General features: G+C 47.2%; 1 protein-coding gene across 1 annotated transcript in view; it reads left to right on the top strand.

Annotated features, from left to right (window-relative positions):
• LPCAT4 (lysophosphatidylcholine acyltransferase 4) overlaps nucleotides 1-18,939 on the top strand; it is a 536,940-nt gene that overhangs the window by 162,702 nt on the left and 355,299 nt on the right. The window contains exon 3 of the mRNA XM_069238305.1: nucleotides 3,643-3,860. Within this exon, the coding sequence (XP_069094406.1) occupies nucleotides 3,643-3,860 (218 nt within the window). The remainder of the gene's footprint in view (nucleotides 1-3,642; nucleotides 3,861-18,939) is intronic.

The raw sequence follows: 18,939 nt of genomic DNA, 5'->3' as shown, positions 1-18,939 counted from the left end.
CAGGAAGTATCTCCGGTTTGTGGTGGGATCGCAGCATTATCAGTTTGCGGTCCTCCCGTTTGGTCTTACTTCAGCACCTCGAGTCTTCACAAAGGTGATGGCGGTGGTAGCGGCAGAGCTCAGACGAAGGGGGATAGCAGTGTTTCCCTATCTGGACGATTGGTTGATCAAAGCCAAGACTCCGGAGCTCGTGCGGCGTCATCTCCAGTCGACAACTCAATTGTTGTACGACCTGGGTTTTTCAATCAATGTGCCCAAATCTCACCTTGAGCCCTCTCAACGCCTCCTGTTCATAGGGGCAGTATTGGACACAACATTGAATCGGGCCTTTCCTCCGCCCCAGCGGGTTCAGGACATCCAGGCGTTGATTCCAATGTTTCGAAATGGAGCGGTAGTTCCAGTCCTCAAGGTCCTTCGTCTGCTCGGTCTGTTTGCTTCTTGCATACTGCTGGTCACTCATGCACGCTGGCACATGAGGGCTCTTCAGTGGTGCGTCCGCAGGCAGTGGTTTCAGCACAAAGGAGATCTCGAGGAATCTATAAAGATCTCCAGAGACACTGCAGTGGATCTTCAGTGGTGGGCAGCGGTCGACAACCTGTCACAAGGAAGGCCGTTCTCGCTACCGCCACCAGTGGCCACAGTGGTAACGGATGCTTCCACTCTAGGGTGGGGAGCTCATCTGGGGGACCTGGAGGTCAAAGGCCTTTGGTCTCCAGTGGAACAGAGATTTCACATCAATCTGTTGGAATTGCGGGCAGTACGTCTGGCTCTCAAGGCCTTCCTCCCTTCCATTCGCGGTCAGTCAGTCCAGATCCTAACGGACAATACTACCGCGATGTGGTATATAAACAAGCAGGGAGGAGTGGGATCGTATCTTCTCTGCAGAGAAGCTCTTCGACTCTGGTCCTGGCTTCAGGATCACAAGATCTGCTTGGTAGCACATCATTTGGCCGGGGCTCTGAACATGCGTGCGGACGTTCTCAGTCGACGCAACTCGGTCGACCACGAGTGGCGTCTTCATCCAGATCTGGTTCTGTACATCTTCCAGATGTGGGGATATCCGCAGATAGATCTGTTTGCAACTCAGGAGAATGCGCAGTGACCGTTATTTTGCAGCCTCCAGTATCTGGTGCAAGGAGCTTTGGGGGACGCGTTTCAGATGTCCTGGAAGAGTCAGTTGCTTTACGCGTTTCCTCCCAAACCCTTGATTCCTCGAGTTCTGAGGAAGATCCGCCAAGACCGAGCCCAGGTCATCTTAATAGCTCCGGATTGGCTAAGAAGGGTGTGGTACTCAGACCTTCTCCAACTCTCTCAGTGCCCACCGCTCAGTCTCCCTTACAGGGTGGACCTCCTCTTGCAGTCGCAGGGGCAGATTCTACACCCCCACCTCCAGAGTTTGCACCTTCATGCCTGGAGATTGAACGGGGCAATCTGAGTGCTTTTTCTCTCCCACCAGAAGTGGTGGATGTTATTTTATCGGCCAGGCGACACTCCACCAAATCGATCTATGCAAGTCGTTGGGCTAAATTTGTATGCTGGTGTGGAGAGAACAGAATTGATCCCTTAAAGGCTCGTTTGTCTGACATATTGTCATTTGCTCTTTTCCTGGCGCAAAAAGGTTGTGCGGTTGCCACAGTCAAGGGTTATTTATCTGCACTGTCGGCTTCTCTGTGCCTTCCTGATCAGCCTTCCTTATTTAAGTATCCTATTGTTTTAAGGTTTGTTAAGGGGCTTACTAACAAATTTCCACCATCACCATTTGTTATGCCTCAGTGGGACCTTAATTTGGTATTAACATTTTTAATGGGGTCCCCATTTGAGCCGATGCATTCTTGCTCTTTGCGGTTGCTAGTTCACAAGACTCTGTTCCTGGTGGCCATAACATTGGCCAGAAGGGTCAGTGAGTTTCAGGCTCTTAGTGTAGTGCCCCCATACCTTTCTTTCTATAGAGACAAAGTGGTGTTAAGGACCAAGGCGGCTTTCCTCCCGAAGGTTGTTACACCCTTTCACTTGGGGCAGTCTATTACTCTCTCTTCCTTTTACCCTCCACCTCATCCATCCAAGGAGGAAGAGAGGCTCCATCGGCTGGATCCACGAAGAGCGCTGAGCTTCTATGTCGACAGGACGAAGGAGTTCAGGCAAGATGATCAGCTCTTCGTTGGATACGTGGGGAAGAGGAAAGGTAGAGCTGTCCACAAGAGAACGCTATCAAGGTGGGTCATTCTATTAATTAAAATGTGTTATTCTTTGGCGAAGAAAGAACCACCTGTGGGGCTTCGTGCCCATTCCACCAGAGCTAAGGCTGCTTCTTCGGCTTTGGCTAGGGGTGTTCCTGTGGCTGACATCTGCAGGGCGGCGACTTGGGCGTCCCTCCATACTTTTGTCAAACATTACTGTTTGGATTCTGAGGTTAGGAGGGATGGCCATTTTGCTCGCTCGGTGCTGCAGGATTTCTTGGTTTGACCATTCGGGCACCCACCTCTGGAGGTAGTACTGCTTTGGGACTCTATTCTTTAGGTGAGGAATCCACAGGTAGGTGTATCCATCAGAAGAATAAGTTACTTACCTTCGGTAACGCTTTTTCTGGTGGATACAGTAACTACCTGTGGATTCCTCACGGTCCCACCCGCCTCCCCGTTGCCTGACTGGTCTTACCATGAAATCCATGGGTGAACATCCTTTGTCTTGTATATATGTATATACCTGACTTATGTATATAGTTGGGGCATGTATATGTGCATTTCTTTCACTAATTTAGATAGTTCAAGGAACACGTTTGGACTTGTTTGACATATTTTCCTTTCATATAGAGCAATTATTGCTGTTACCTGACTTTATCTTTATTATAATAAATGTTGTGATTTCATTCCATTTGTTGTGACTATGTTCCCTTTAAGGTCACTGTTCACCTGTTTGCCTCTTTGGCACGTAAAAAATGGTGATAACTGACGTCTGCACGTCGACGAGGGCTTCTTATTGCCTAGATGACGTCATAGGGCGTCGCGTGGAGTCGGGCGATTGCGACGTCGACGTGCAGAGCTCGAAGAAATTTCCGTCGAGGCTGGCGCGAGGGGAGAATTCTTTAGGTGAGGAATCCACAGGTAGTTACTGTATCCACCAGAAAAAGCGTTACCGAAGGTAAGTAACTTATTCTTCTAACTGGACACTGTTGTGGTGTACACGGATCTAGATCTATACTACCTCATGTAGCTAACATTGACAGGTCAACCAAGTTACCTAGAGAGAGAGCAAGGTGAACGATGAGAGGCTTGGTAAACATTGTGCTGGGTGCCAGTAGACTAGGCTCTGCCCACTAGTCATAATTGTACTTGATGAATACTCCAATTTATCACTAATCTCTAACCAAACCAGCCTAGTACCTCAGGTAAAAGCCTAACCTACATTATGGTAAATTCCAGGTTTGCATATCAGAGCAACACAATGAGTTAAAAGGTTGATCTCATTACCAAAAAAATGTCTGAGCAGTGGAGGAAAGTATGAAGTAAATTTGTGCTACAGTGATCTAGCCCCAGATGCTGAAATTCCTTACATTTGTCTAATAATAATCTTTCTGTATTGCCCCAGAGAAATGTAACAACATTTTTCTTTTGTTTTACTCCTTTCTCCTACTTTCCCATCAAGGATATTCCATTACATTATTCGCTTCTTGAGTCGGCTGCTATACTTCGTCTCTGGTTTTCATTGGATCCGGATCAAAGGCCGTAAGGCAACATGCGTTGAGGCCCCCATCCTTGTGGTTGCCCCACACACCAGCTTCTTTGACCCAGTGATTTTGGTGCCCTGCAACTTGCCATCAGTAGTGTCTCGTGTCGAGAACCTCAAAATTCCTGTGATCGGAGGTAAGAGGAACACTACACAAGGGACGTTGGACACCATGTATGCTAAGATACATTGTTGGAGCACAGAATTCCAAATTCACAGATTGTAAAATCTGTGGCTTGCTAAAGATCTCCGCACCACTGTATTATCTTAAATTATCTGCACACTTTTTTGGATTCTCAGTAAAAATGTATTGACTAATTAAAATGTAGTTCTGGTACTTTTGCCATGCCAAGGGGATGGCCTGACTTCAGGAGAAGGACCAATAAATCTGTTACTTAATAAAGGTCAAATATTGGATTTAAGTTGGAATGACAAATTCACTAACCGCAATCAATGATTCTTCCCTACCCATCAAACAAAGCATTTTTTTCTTGATTTTCATCACAGCTGCAGTTCCATGGTGGGCCCCCTTCCATTACCTCATCACTTTCTAATATTCCCTTACCATTCATTTTTTTTTTTAAGGCAACGGGCTTCCATATGGCCACCCGTTCAGTCCATCCCATAACCACTTTGTTTTCCCTCACTGAAGACCCCACTCCTTGTTATTGTTTATTTTGTTCCCACCTGCTACTTTCCTCTTTTTTTTTTTTTGTTTTGCGATTTGTACCACCACCTCTATCTTTGTGATTTGGAGCCCATCAGTGCCTTTACTCCTCACTTCGCACACTTTGGGCATGCTTTTGCCTCCCTCTGTTTGACTTGGCCATCTTTGTTCGGCCCCTTACTTTTTTAGGACCCTCCTCTGATGTAATGAGATTAGACACCACTGATCTCCATGCTTTTGATTGTACATCTTTCTAATATCGCAGTTTTCTTTTTTTCATAATGGTAACTGATTTTGAAGTAAGTAGTTAATGCCCCCTCGAGAATATTAACTTGATAGTCACTGTGAATGCAATTGTAGTTTAGACCCAGTGTCCAAATATCTGCCTGAAAATTTCAGGCATAAGCAAATCCCTCAGACACTGACCCCTGTGTGTACGTATCCTTCCTTACACCTTATTCTACTGTTTAACTGTGCATATTTTTGTATTGTGTAATCTCCCTTGTGACCTAGCTGGTGTGAACCCCAGGGTCATTCTCCATGGTTAAGAGGCAGACATTACCTCCCATGAAGCCACGCAGCAGACTGCCTCCCTTAGTTTAGTGCTTTCTGTAAGTTATGTCACTCTGATTGACAATATTCTCCATGTGCAGCCACCCTACCGATATAATTTGAGGTTTTGAAAGCCCCCTTCTCAAGAGTCCCCGTTTTTCGTTTAGCTTGAGAAACTGCCTTTTCCAGGACATTGGCATTCGCCTTACTCTTGGGTTGAGAAGTTTCTTTTTCATCTGTGGATTTCTGCCCCTGCGGGTTACTGTGTACGGAGGCTGACTAAGTTGAGAGGAAGACCGAGAAATATTATTGTTCACTTCCTGTTGGACATAACCCTTTTTGCAGGGTCATCCACAGAATTTAGCCTTCTGCTGCTGAACCGGTTTATGTTGACATTAGGACTCTGTGCAGCTTTTGCTTGCTAACCAGTGGTAAAGAGCTTGTGCTGTCTCCCTAAAACATGGTACCGTTGACCTACACCTGATAGGTACCTTTAATTTACATGTAAGTCCCTAATAAATGGCACCAAGGACCTGTAAATTAAATGATACTAGTGGACAGCAGAACTCATTGTACCACCCACTAAAGTAGCCTGTAATGCAGGGTTAAACTGCCTTTTTGACCCTGCAAAATAAACCGTTTTGCCAGGGTGTAAACATTCCTTTTTGTCTGAGACCTTTTATTAGATTTTGACCACAGTAAAATACATTATAAGCAAAAAACAGAGAGGCAATAATATTGTCCAAGCTGGCTAAAAATTGGGTTTAAACCTTCTTCTTTAGATAGGCCCCTAAAGCCTCATAGGACAGGGTGCATGGTATTTTAAAAGAAGGATAGGCATGCTTAAACTTGACATGGTCTTAACAGTGACACTCTTGTAAGTCATATCACTCCCACAGGCTAACATGGGGTTACCTTATTTTATGTTGTAAGTGCTAACGTCCGATTATGAGCAGGTACAGAGATGTTTATGCTTTAAAATCCTCTTTAATGGTAAAGTTGGACTTTAGAGTATAATTTTGAAAATATCACCTGGGTCTGTTAATGGTTCCCCTATCAAGAATATCTATTGGGACCAGACAGTGACTCTGGGTGTACCTGGGAGAGGGGCTTCCTGGAAGAATGGCTGGGGAGGAGCTGCACCCTGCCCTGATTTACTTAAGGGCTCTGTCTGCAGCACACACAAAGGGACCTCACACCAGGTCTAGACAGTATGGGGACAAACCCAGGGGAAGAACTGACATTGAACCACGAAGACTGGCACCAGGTATAAAAATGGGACCTTCAGAACCTCCCACCAGAAAACTTCTGGAAGTTTCAGAAAGTCTGCCATGCTGCCCGGGGGACTGCCTTGCTTCTTGAAGGACTGCTTTGGTATCTGAAGAAGGAAGATTGGGCCTGCTTGCTTTGATCCCAGGCTACTCAGAGTGACTCCAGCGGTCTGTTGGCCAACCTCCTGCAGGACTAGCTTCCAGAGGCTTCTATGCAACTGCCTAGCTGCCCAGCTGCAACTGGACCTGCCAAGACCTACTGCTGGCCTATGCTGGAGTGAATCCTGATCCCCAAGAGGTGCCTCAGAGGTCCTGGACTTGTGGCTGGCAGCATTGTGAGCTCCTCCTGAAGTAAAAGGTGAAAGTTCTGAAGTTTGGACCCTTCGAGACTCTGCATGGGCCCATTCATGCCAAAATTCTGCCGCCTGTTGCAACCACCAATGCGAAGCTCTGGTGAGACATTATCTTTGCAGCAACAATGACAGTTCATAACAGTCAGCAAAGCAAGACCTGTGCTTTGAGCTGACAGCGACCATCTGTGACAATCCACCAATACAACGCTCCAGTGGCAACTGGATCTTCGCTCTACTGCAATGACCATCCCAGGCATTTGACCTGCTCTTTGTACCAGAAGTCTCCTCCATGCCATCTCCTCCAACTCAAACGGAACTTTTCGCATCAGACTTAAGAAGGTACCCATCAGTTGGACTAACCTTATCCATGTATCCGACCAGTGTTCCATTGCAGACTGCCTGAACTTGTGACTTTTCCTTGGTTCAGCATGACCAGGCAACCGCAAGTGGAGCTTTCTGCTTCTTTGGCGCTATTTTCAATAAAACCTCTAAAATTCAACATCTCTAGTTTTACTGATTGAATTTTTGTCATTCTGATATAATTTTATTTTAAGAAAATCATACCCTACTTTTTAAAAATTGGTTTGGGATTTTTCTTGTGTTGTTTTTTCACTTTGTGTGCTGCATAAAAACGTTATGCATTGCTTGTAAGTTAAGCCTGCCTGCTTTGTGCCAAGCTACCAGATGGTTGAGCACAGGGTAATTTAGTGACTATTGTGGCTCACCCGGACAAGAATTGTGGTTGTTGCCTTAGGCTTTCTCCCCCTCCTCAACTAACTCAGTTTCTTACCAGCCTCCCTCAAAAAGCATCTTTATAGTTGGCCCTCCCTTCATTTTCTAGGTCACCCAGATGAGCTTCTAACATCACAGATCCCTAACTGGTTAGGGCTTCAGCCCCTGTCTGTTCCACAGCTTCCTGAAACGTGCCAGTTAGCAGACTCAGTAGTCATTACCCTCTCTTCTGATGGGCCTTAGCTGCAGTGCACACCCCTTAAGAGTTTCCAAAAGGATTGTAGAAAATCAATGTCCCCTTTGCAAGGGTTCATCAGTTTTCTCTCTTCACCTGCATCAAAAGCACTGCTATGACCCCTCATGCTGAGATCAAATGAGTCCCCGTTCCCCCCTGCGTCCCATATCCACAGATCCTGGTAAAGCACCCTCCTGGGTCCTCCAAGTGGCATTAGAGTAATGTTACCAAATGTCAAACAGTGACCTCTCCAGAGGACAGTGTTAACTGCTCAAAGGAGTAATGGAATTCCTGCAGTCCAAGCCGAGGAGCTTATGAGCCACTTCTTCTGGTAGGTCCCCATCACTGTTAGACTGAGGTGGATCCGGTGGTGGAACTAACTCCTCCAACCCCACCCCTCTCCAATCCTCCCCAAATTCTTTCTCCTCTTCCCCTCCCACTGCCTCTGGAGCTGTTGGCAAAAGCCCATAGACTGCTGCAGTAGAAGGCATTAGAAACTAGTCCCTTAAACCAGAGGAGTCAAGGCCTCTAGCCCTCCTTTGCAGCAAACAGGTGGAATAAAGCTTGCTTACCATCTTGGACCTCCATGTCTTCCATTAGTTTTTTTCTTCACGTTGTTAAATGCTCTAGTGCAAATCCTGTCTGCCACAGGTTGGAAACTGGGTTTATATAAACCTCCCAGAAATGCTTTTGTCCACACCCATACATGTCCACTAGAACCTGATTCCTTAGATTTTTCACTGAATGAGCACACTATTAGTACAAGGTGGTAGTCTTTTTTTAATTTGTGTCACTCGTCATTTTCACCAAAGATATCATAGCCTTCCTTTGTTGGCAGTGGTCCACATCTACCCATGTGCCAATTACTGGCGGATTCAAATCTTGCCTTTACAAGAGCCATCAGACTCCTTTCACTTGTTCTGCCCCTACTGTGCGACCTAGATTACGTAATGTGCGCAAATGTCTGTTCTCCACCCAGCATTTTTCCTTGCTTTTGGCCTCAGCTTAGCATGTCATCATCTCCCAGAAGAGGAATTTTACCCTAAAGCATGTTCAGTTCTGTTGTCTCACAAAATAACAACATGAAATAATGGTTCCAACGATTTGTCAAGTCCATGGCCTTCTATCTGTCGATGGCCTGCCTCTTCTGCTAGAGGATGCGCTTGACCTAGCAACAGTATTCAGACCTTTTGTGAGTAGCGATGCTCCTTCTCGGGAAGTGCAGTCTGACCTCCTATGCGGTAGTCTGTTATGCATTCTGGGCAAGATTTATCAAGAGCAATGCTGCGTCGGAGCTTTGTGCTTGGCAGATCCTCTAAAAGTTCTTTTTTTTTTATTTATTTTTTATATCTGATAGAGACTTCTAGCTGCAGAATCCTTACCTTTGAATTCTCCCCAGATGTCAGACTGGACCCCGAAGATTTTTCATGAGCAGTGCCCTTGTGTGCTGATAGGTGGCGTTGATCCGCTCCGTGTCCATCATCAGTGCCACCCATGCTGGAAGTAACGTCATGGTACCTATTTAGGTAGCACCCAGGTGCGCAGAGGTCAGTTCTATTCTTTCTGCACCAGAATTTGGGCTGATTCAGAGAGAGCTACCCCTCAGTCATATATTCACTGGAGTTTTTTGACATTTTGTCGACTTTTTGAGTTTTTTTTCTCCTGGTGTGTCAAGGATGTCATCCAGGAAGACGGGTCTAAGCCGTGCAGAGCCTGCCATTGGCTGATGTCGATGACGGATCTGCACCTTGTCTGTCTGTTTGGAGCGCAACCACACCCTGCAACTACAACCAGAAGTCGTGCTCTGAGTGCCATGCCATGCATGCTTAGGCTTTGAGAGAGTGGTCCCTAAAGCTGATGGCGGCCCGACACTTGACTCTGTGCAAGTGGAGATCATGGTGGAGGGGAAGGCCCCAGGACTGGTCATAGAGTCCAAAGTCACAGTTGTCCCACTACAAGTGCTGGGGGTGATCAGGTCAGTTGAGGCACAAGAAGAAGAGCAAGAAGTCCTAGCTGTCTTCAACTTCTCCTTGTCTGTTGACTGACACAACAAGAGAGCGTCTGCTTTCTAGGCCTCAGACCCTGTGCCTGGGCCAGCTCCATGCCTTTCTCACTTTCAAGGAGCTGGAGCGACCCCTGTCCAACTCTGAGTTTTATGAAGATATGTGCCTCATTTTTGGACAGTCCAACCCTGTGGACATGCCTTCGGACCCTGTGGTGTTGGAATGGACCCCATTGGGGCCCCATAGTGCTAATAGGCCCCCAGGGATCATGTCCTAGATCCAGACTAGTGCTGGTTGTACCATCTCACCCTTTCCTGGTGCCTGTACTAATGTTGATTCTTTCAGCACCTCCATCGCCATTGTCATCTCCAACTCCAACACGGAGCTGGATAGTACGTTGCCTGATGCCGACTCTAGCAGGAGCTTTGCCTCACAGATCAGATCCTGAGCCCTATTCCCTTGGGCTAGGCCTCGGGGAGAAATGGGGAGGGGTTGCTGTACCCTTTAAAATACTAGCCCTATGAGGAAGAAATGGATTGGCATGGGGATCTGGGTGAAGCCAGTGGACTAGATACTTTTCGAGATATTGGCATGCTTTCTCCCCCTACCGTCACTACGGAGGAGGGATTTTCCTATGCAGTTGTGGTGAGGAGGGGGCTGAAGTCATTGACCTTAAACTACCCTCAGTGGCAGTCAAGAATTCTCTCTTGACAGAGGTGCTACAGCTGGGAGTTTCCACATCCAGACCCCTACTCCTGTTCAATGATGCTCTCACGGACGTCCTTTTGGGTACCTGGTCCAAACCCAGCACATGGGCACCTGTGCATAGGACAATTTCCCAGCTCTGTCGCCCTGCTCCTTGGGGGCCCACGCTTTCCTCACACAGCACCCTACACTTGAGAGGTTGGTTGTCCCAGCTTCATCTTCCCATGGCACATTCCCTACCATTCCCCTGGATAGGGAATCCAAGAGGCTGGACTCATCTGGAAAGAAAATGTTTATTTCCTTTAGCCTGGCATTACAGTTCTTAAACACTGCATGCTTTTTGAGCTGTTATTCCCACACACTGTGGGACACAGCTGTAGAAGTGCTGCCACAGATTCCGGAGGAGGCCCGTGCTGTACTGTCAGGCTGCTGCTGATGGGAGGGATGCAGTAAAGTTAACAATTCGTTGCTGACTTGCCTTTCTCAGCTCTTGAAGGGGCTTTCAGCTGCGCCAGTTCCTGGCCAGTGACATTGCCACACAGACTTCACAGCCTCTGCGTGGTCGAGTGTGTGGTACTCACAGACCTCAAGGGTGAGTTGGCCAGCGGTCTGGTCAGCCTGCCACCACGTGTGCAGCAGCCTCCAAACCCTCCTAATCTGCCTTTTTACCACAATGGACACTCAGCTGGTGGCAGGTTTCGCCATCACCTGCCTCACTCGCAGTCTGTAACACCAGACAGGAGGGTTTTGCAGTTAGTCCGGAGGGGCTACTCCCTCCCCTTCAAGATTACCCATCCACCCATGCCACCATCCCACGACCAGCTGACTGAGGATCATCCGTCCCTTCTCCACGAGGAAGTTGCAGCTTTCTTGACTAAAGGAGCCATAGACAGGGTTCCTGTGCCAGATGTAGGCTGTGGTTGCTATTTCTCCTACTTTCTGAATCCCAACAAGGATAAATATCTTCACCCTATTCTAGGTCTTCAAACCCTCAATCTCTTCCTCGAGAAGGAGACATTCAAAATGTTAACATTGGCTCAGTTCTTGTGTGCCCTAAACCCAGGAGACTGGATGGTAGTATTAGATTTGCAGGACTCCTATTTTCACATCCCCATCCTGCCTGCCCGTTAGAGCTGTCGATGGTTTACGGTAGGCCATGCACATTTTCAATTACCAGCACCCCTCTGGTGTTCACCAAAGTGACGGCGGTGGTTGCAGCTCATCTGCCGAGATCAGGAGCGCCTGTCTTCCCCTATCTCGATGGCTGTTGAAGGCGGGCTTACCACAGGCTGTCTTCTCCCACCTCCAGACTACAGCGAGCCAGACCCCTCTCCCGTACCCAGTCATATGTGACAGTAGTGACAGATGCTTCACTCTTGGGCTGGGGCGACCATCTGGGAGAGATGGAGATCATAGGACTCTACATCAGCCTGGCATTGAAAGCCTTTCTACCTTCCATTAAGGAAAGACTAGTTCATGTGTTCACGGATGACGTCGCTGCCTTGTGGTATTGCAACAAATCGGGTAGGCTGGACATGACTGGAACAACAGGGCATATCCCTGGTGGTTCAACATTTAGTGGACACTCTGAATGCCAGAGCGGACAAACTCAGCTGAAGGTGCCTAGCAGATCATGAATGGTGTCTCCACCCAGAGATGGCACAAGGTCTCTTTCAGCAGTGCGGGAAGCCTTGGTTAGATCTGTTTGCCTCTGCCAATAATTCACAATGTCTGCAATTTTGCCTGCTGGGGTTAGTCTCGAATGGAACGCAGGCCACTGGTATGCTTTTCCACCAATGCCACTCTTTGCCACAGTTCTCATGAAGATTAGGAACGACCGGGTCCAAGTCATTCTTGTGGCTCCGGACTGGGAACGGAGAGTCTAGTATCCCAAGCTGCTGAGCATGTCCATTGATCATCCGATCAGTCTGCCTCTTCGGGAGGATCTTCTGTCACAGCAGTAGGGGAGGGTTCTTCACCTGAACTCCGCCTTCTTGCGTGGATACTGAGTGGCAGCAGTTTATAGCTTTTGACCTTTCCCCCCCGAAGTCTGTAACTTCATCTTGGCAGCCAGGCATGTCTCCCTCAAGACACTATGGGCCTGATTACAACTTTGGAGGAGGTGTTAATCCGTCCCAAATGTGACGTATATACCACCAGCCGTATTACGAGTTCCATAGGATATAATGGACTCGTAATACGGCTGGTGGTATATCCGTCACTTTTGGGACGGATTAACACCTCCTCCAAAGTTGTAATCAGGCCCTATATGCCTACATGGTGTGCAGAGAAATCTGTTGATCCCCTTTCTGCAGTTCTACTTTTCATTCTTCCCTTGCCCATTAGGGCTCGTCTTTGAGCCCTCTTAAGGGCTATTTACCTGCTGTTTCTCCCTTCTTGCGGTTTGCCTGATAAATCGCCTCTGTTCAAGTTCTCTATTGTAAATAGGTTTTTCAAAGGACTTACTCGTCTCTTTCCTCCATGATGCCAAAGTGGGACCTTAATCTGGTCTAACGTTTTTGATGTGTGCTCGTTTTTAGCCTCTCCACAATTGTTCCCTCAGGCTTCTAACACTAAAAACAGCCTTCCTTGTGGCAATTACATCTGCCTGCCGATTGAGTGCTCTGCAGGCCTTATCTCAGCCGCATTACCTGTCTGTATACCCTGACAAACTGTTGCTTCGCACAAGGACATCTTTTCTACCCAAAGTGGTCAAATCCTTTCATGTAGACCAGTCTGTCACTTTGCCTACTTTTCATGCACCCCCACATCCGTTGACTGTACTTGAGAGATCGTGGTAGATGACAAACTCTTTGTTGGGTAGGACGGTGCAAAGAAAGGTTAGGAAGTGCAGAAGTGAACCATCTCTCGTTGAGTTGTGTCCTGCATCATGATCTGCTATGCACTGGCCAAGAAGCAGCAACATGGGCATCTCTGCACACGTTTACTAAACATTATTGCCCGGTCTGTCAAGTCTGTAGGGATGAACATTTTGCCCGTCCGGTTCTGCATGACTTTCACATTTGAAATTGGTTCACAGACTCTCCTCTGTTGGGATATCTATTCACAGGTAAGGAATCTGCAGCTAGAAGTATTAATCAGATGAACAAGTTACTTACCTTTGGCAAAATGTCTGGTAGATACTATTTCTAGCTCTAGATTCCTTTCCGACCCACCAATCTTTCCTGCTTTGTGAACAGATTTCTAATGACCCTGATGACCTCTTTCAGGGCCCTAGTTGTGACGCACCAGTGGTCAGTGTTCTTCACAGCTCTGCGCTTCTGGCGTGGAAAGTCGTGAAAAGAAACTGACATCGGCACACCTGGGTGGCACCTATATAGGTACTGCAATGTCACTTCCGGCATGGACGCTGCCACCGACAGACGCGGAGCCGATCAACTCCATCTACTGGCGTGCAGGGGTACCGCTTACAGAAAAATCCTCAGGATCAAGGCCTGGGGAGAATTCACAGGTAAGGAATCTGCAGCTAGATATAGTCTCTACCAGATAAGGTGTTACCGAAGGTAAGTTACATATTCTTTTGTGCCAAACAGACTGATGCAGGGACTGATGCTATAGATTGCTAAAATCTTATCATAAAGGATACCTCAGTTATGGGTCTTAAACATACCTCCCCTTTTTGGTTGCTGTTCACATGTAGCCAATAAATCCTTGGGCAGAGTGCAGTAATACCATATATAAGTCTGAGACCTGTTTTCATAAAAACAGAGGTTAGTGACGTTCCAGGGCCAGGCTTTAATAGCGCCATTAGAAAGTGTTTTTTCTATTATTGTAAATGCTTGGCCTTAGTGTTGCCCCCAATTTGGCTCTTTTATATACTGTGGCAGCAAGGCTGTTCACTGGTGCAGGAACTGGATGTGTAGAAGAAGCTTGGCACGTGGATGTGGCTACAGACTCTGAGTCTTTCAGTTCAGTGGTTCTCTTACAGTCTCTTTCATGCACCCAGGCTGGTAGTCTGACACTTTAGAGACATGTTTGTGGTGAGCAGGACGTGGTCGGGGCTACGCCAGCATGCCTGGATGGCAGATTTCTGTTGAGGAACTCGCAAATTAACCCATGCGCCTGACTTCAGTTCATGCTAGGTCTCTTTTGTGCAGACTGGTAATAAAACGCAGACCTGCCAACGGAAGCTGTAGCAACAGCGAATACATCTTTAGCTATAGTGAAGAACTGCGTCATAATTTATGTGCAAGCCAGGGAGACACTGGAGGTTTGAATGTAAGTAGCCTGGACCGTTCCTTAAATATTTTGTAGGGAATGAGCTTAGTTCCTTAGTTTTCTGGGCAGGCATGGCTCAAATGGGCCAGAGTTCCAGGGGTGGGACAATGGACCATTTTATTCCAGTTTCAGAGCATACTTTCGTTAATTTGATTTCAGGGTACAATCAAAGTGCTTAACTTTTCCTGTGTGATATGAACATTGGAAGTATTTAATTTCTAAAGGCTTGCATAGTTCTTGAACTACAAAGATAACAAAGTGGGAATCATTGTCATTGGAATGTCAAAAAGGGACTCTAAACCTAAATATGGAGTCTTTCATTAGCCTTTTTGCATCTGCACAAGAACACGTATTTGCCTCAGTCAAACCTGAAAAATCCAGACTATCACCAAACTTAGGACAATAAAAGCATTAGTCAGTTAGGTGAAGTTCATCTGTAATTAGACGAGGAGTCACTGTGGTGTTGGGTTCATAGCATGGATGGTTTTGATCATTATCCCAGTGTTACAGGGTCAGTAAATGGCACCAACAATGCAGAAGTGAAAATGGGCTTTGGGAAAACTATTAGGTTTCACACATGAAGAGATCTATTGGCTTTGCCAGTGTATGTTCTAGCCATGCTGTGTAGCGCAGCTCCTATGAAGCATGGCTGGAATCCTTTGTCTATCAGCTCATCAGCTCTAGGAATGGGATGGGCATCTGTCTTGGTGACAGAATTAAGTCCTCTGTAGTCCACACAAAACCTCATCTCTCTCTTTCCATCTTTGGTGTGAGGTTTTGGGACTAAGACCACTGGGCTAGCCCAGGGGCTGTCAGAGTGCTCAATTACTCCCAATTCCAGCATCTTGTGGACTTCCACCTTGATGCTTTCCTTAACTTGGTCAGACTGTCTGAATATTTTGTTTTTGACAGGCATGCTGTCTCCTGTGTCCACATCATGGGTACGCAGGTGTGTCTGACCAGGGGTTAGGGAAAAAAGCTCAGCAAACTGTTGCAGGACCTTCCTACAGTCAGATTGCTGTTGGCTAGAGAGGGTGTCTGAATAGATCACTCCATCTACTGAGCCATCATTAGGGTTTGATGACAGAAGATCAGGGAGAGGCTCACTCTCAGCTTCCTGATCCTCATCTGTTACCATTAACAGATTTACATCAGCCCTGTCATGGAAGAGCTTAAGGCGGTTCACATGGATCACCCTCTTGGGGCTCCTGCTTGTGCCCAGGTCCACCAGGTAGGTGACCTGACTCTTCCTCTCTAGCACTGGGTAACGGCCACTCCATTTGTCCTGAAGTGCCCTGGGAGCCACAGGCTCCAAAACCCAGACTTTCTGCCCTGGTTGAAATTCAACCAGTGCAGCCTTTTGGTCATACCAAAACTTCTGGAGCTGTTGGCTGGCCTCAAGGTTTTTACTTGCCTTTTCCATGTACTCTGCCATCCTTGAGCGAAGGCCAAGTACATAGTCCACTATGTCTTGTTTAGGCTCATGAAGAGGTCTCTCCCAGCCTTCTTTCACAAGAGCTAGTGGTCCCCTTACAGGGTGGCCAAACAGAAGTTCAAAGGGTGAGAATCTTACTCCCTTCTGAGGCACCTCTCTGTAAGCGAAGAGCAGACATGGCAAGAGGACATCCCATCTCCTTTTGAGTTTTTCTGGGAGCCCCATGATCATGCCCTTTAATGTCTTGTTGAATCTCTCAACAAGGCCATTAGTTTGTGGATGATAGGGTGTATTGAATTTATAAGTCACTCCACACTCATTCCACATGTGTTTCAGGTATGCTGACATGAAGTTGGTACCTCTGTCAGACACCACCTCCTTAGGGAAGCCCACTCTGGTAAAGATACTATTGAGGGCCTTGGCTACTGCAGGGGCAGTAGTCGACCTAAGTGGAATAGCTTCAGGATACCTAGTAGCATGATCCACTACTACTAGGATGTACATATTTCCTGAGGCTGTGGGAGGTTCAAGTGGACCCACTATGTCCACTCCCACTCTTTCAAAGGGGACCCCCACCACTGGAAGTGGAATGAGGGGGGCCTTTGGATGTCCACCTGTCTTACCACTGGCTTGACAGGTGGTACAGGAGACACAAAACTCCTTAACTTTCTGGGACATATTGGGCCAGTAGAAGTGGTTGACTAGTCTCTCCCACGTCTTGGTTTGTCCCAAATGCCCAGCAAGAGGAATATCATGGGCTAAGGTCAGAATAAACTCTCTGAACCCCTGAGGCACTACCACTCTCCTAGTGGCACCAGGTTTGGGATCTCTTGCCTCAGTGTACAGGAGTCCATCTTCCCAATAGACCCTATGTGTTCCATTTTTCTTGCCATTGGACTCTTCAGCAGCTTGCTGCCTAAGGCCTTCAAGAGAGGGACAGGTTTCTTGTCCCTTACACAACTTTTCCCTTGAGGGTCCCCCTGGGCCCAAGAGCTCAACCTGATAAGGTTCCAGCTCCATAGGCTCAGTTCCCTCAGAGGACAGAACTTCTTCCTGAGAAGAGAGGTTCTCTTTTTGGTGTTGTGTTGCAGTTGGTTTCCCAGCTGACTTTCCTTGTCTCTTGGTAGGCTGGGCCCTTTTTCCAGACTCCAGCTCTACTTTCTCACCCTGAGCCTTGCACTGTGCCCTTGTCTTGGCACACACCAGTTCAGGGATACCCAGCATGGCTGCATGGGTTTTCAGTTCTACCTCAGCCCATGCTGAGGACTCCAGGTCATTTCCAAGCAAACAGTCTACTGGGATATTTGAGGAGACCAACACCTGTTTCAGGCCATTGACCCCTCCCCACTCTAAAGTTACCATAGCCATGGGATGTACTTTAGTCTGATTGTCAGCGTTGGTGACTGGATAAGTTTGTCCAGCCAGGTATTGACCAGGGGAAACCAGTTTCTCTGTCACCATGGTGACACTGGCACCTGTATCCCTCAGGCCTTCTACACTTGTCCCATTAATTAAGAGCTGCTGCCTGTATTTTTGCATGCTAGGAGGCCAGGCAGCCAGTGTGGCTAAATCCACCCCACCCTCAGAGACTAATGTAGCTTCAGTGTGACACCTGATTTGCTCTGGGCACACTGTTGATCCCACTTGGAGACTGGCCATTCCAGTTTTAGCTGGAGTGGAGTTAGAAGTGGTATTTTTCTGGGGACAGGCCTTGTCTCCAGTTTGGTGTCCAGGCTGATTACAGTTACGACACCAGGCCTTTTTGGGATCAAAGTTTTTACCCTTGTACCCAAAATTGGTTTGTGAAGAGGCTCTGGGCCCACCCTCCTGTGCAGGTTTTTGGGGGCCTGTAGAAGACTCTTTACTATTTTTGTTTTTGGCTTTCTCACCACCCTTCCCCTGGGGAGGTTTTGTGACCCCTTTCTTTTGGTCACCCCCTGTGGAAGTTTTGGACACCCTAGTCTTGACCCAATGGTCCGCCTTCTTTCCCAATTCTTGGGGAGAAATTGGTCCTAGGTCTACCAGATGCTGATGCAGTTTATCATTGAAACAATTACTTAATAGGTGTTCTTTCACAAATTGTACAGCCCATGATAATTACTTACACCACTGCCTTGAATCCAACCATTTAGTGTTTTTACTGAGTAGTCTACAAAGTCAACCCAGGTCTGGCTCGAGGATTTTTGAGCCCCCTTGAATCTAATCCTATACTCCTCAGTGGAGAATCCAAAGCCCTCAATCAGGGTACCCTTCATGAGGTCATAAGATTCTGCATCTTTTCCAGAGAGTGTGAGGAGTCTATCCCTACACTTTCCTGTGAACATTTCCCAAAGGAGAGCACCCCAGTGAGATTTGTTCACTTTTCTGGTTACACAAGCCCTCTCAAAAGCTGTGAACCATTTGGTGATGTCATCACCATCTTCATATTTAGTTACAATCCCTTTAGGGATTTTCAACATGTCAGGAGAATCTCTGACCCTATTTAAGTTGCTGCCACCATTGATGGGTCCTAGGCCCATCTCTTGTCTTTCCCTTTCTATGGCTAGGATCTGTCTTTCCAAAGCCAATCTTTTGGCCATCCTGGCTAACTGGATGTCCTCTTCACTGGAGTTATCCTCAGTGATTTCAGAGATGTTGGTCCCTCCTGTGAGGGAAGCAGCATCTCTGACTATTATGTTTGGAGTCAGGGCTTGAGAGGCCCTGTTCTCCCTAAATAGGACTGGTAGGGGGGAATCTCCCTCCAAGTCACTATCATCATCCTCTGTGTTGCCATCCTCAGAGGGGTTGGCCTTTTCAAACTCTGCCATCAGCTCCTGGAGCTGTAGTTTGGAAGGTCTGGGGCCCATTGTTATTTTCTTTATTTTACAGAGTGACCTTAGCTCCCTCATCTTAAGATGGAGGTAAGGTGTGGTGTCGAGTTCCACCACATTCACATCTGTACTAGACATTATGCTTCTAAAAGTTGGAATACTTTTTAAGAATCTAAAAACTAGTTCTAGAATCTAATTCAAACTTTTACCAAAC

The sequence above is a fragment of the Pleurodeles waltl genome, chromosome 6 (genome assembly GCF_031143425.1).
Source record: "Pleurodeles waltl isolate 20211129_DDA chromosome 6, aPleWal1.hap1.20221129, whole genome shotgun sequence".
In the NCBI taxonomy this organism is placed as follows: Eukaryota; Metazoa; Chordata; class Amphibia; order Caudata; family Salamandridae; genus Pleurodeles; species Pleurodeles waltl.
Note: the sequence above shows the minus strand (reverse complement) of the source record. Positions and strands in the feature narration are given on the sequence as shown.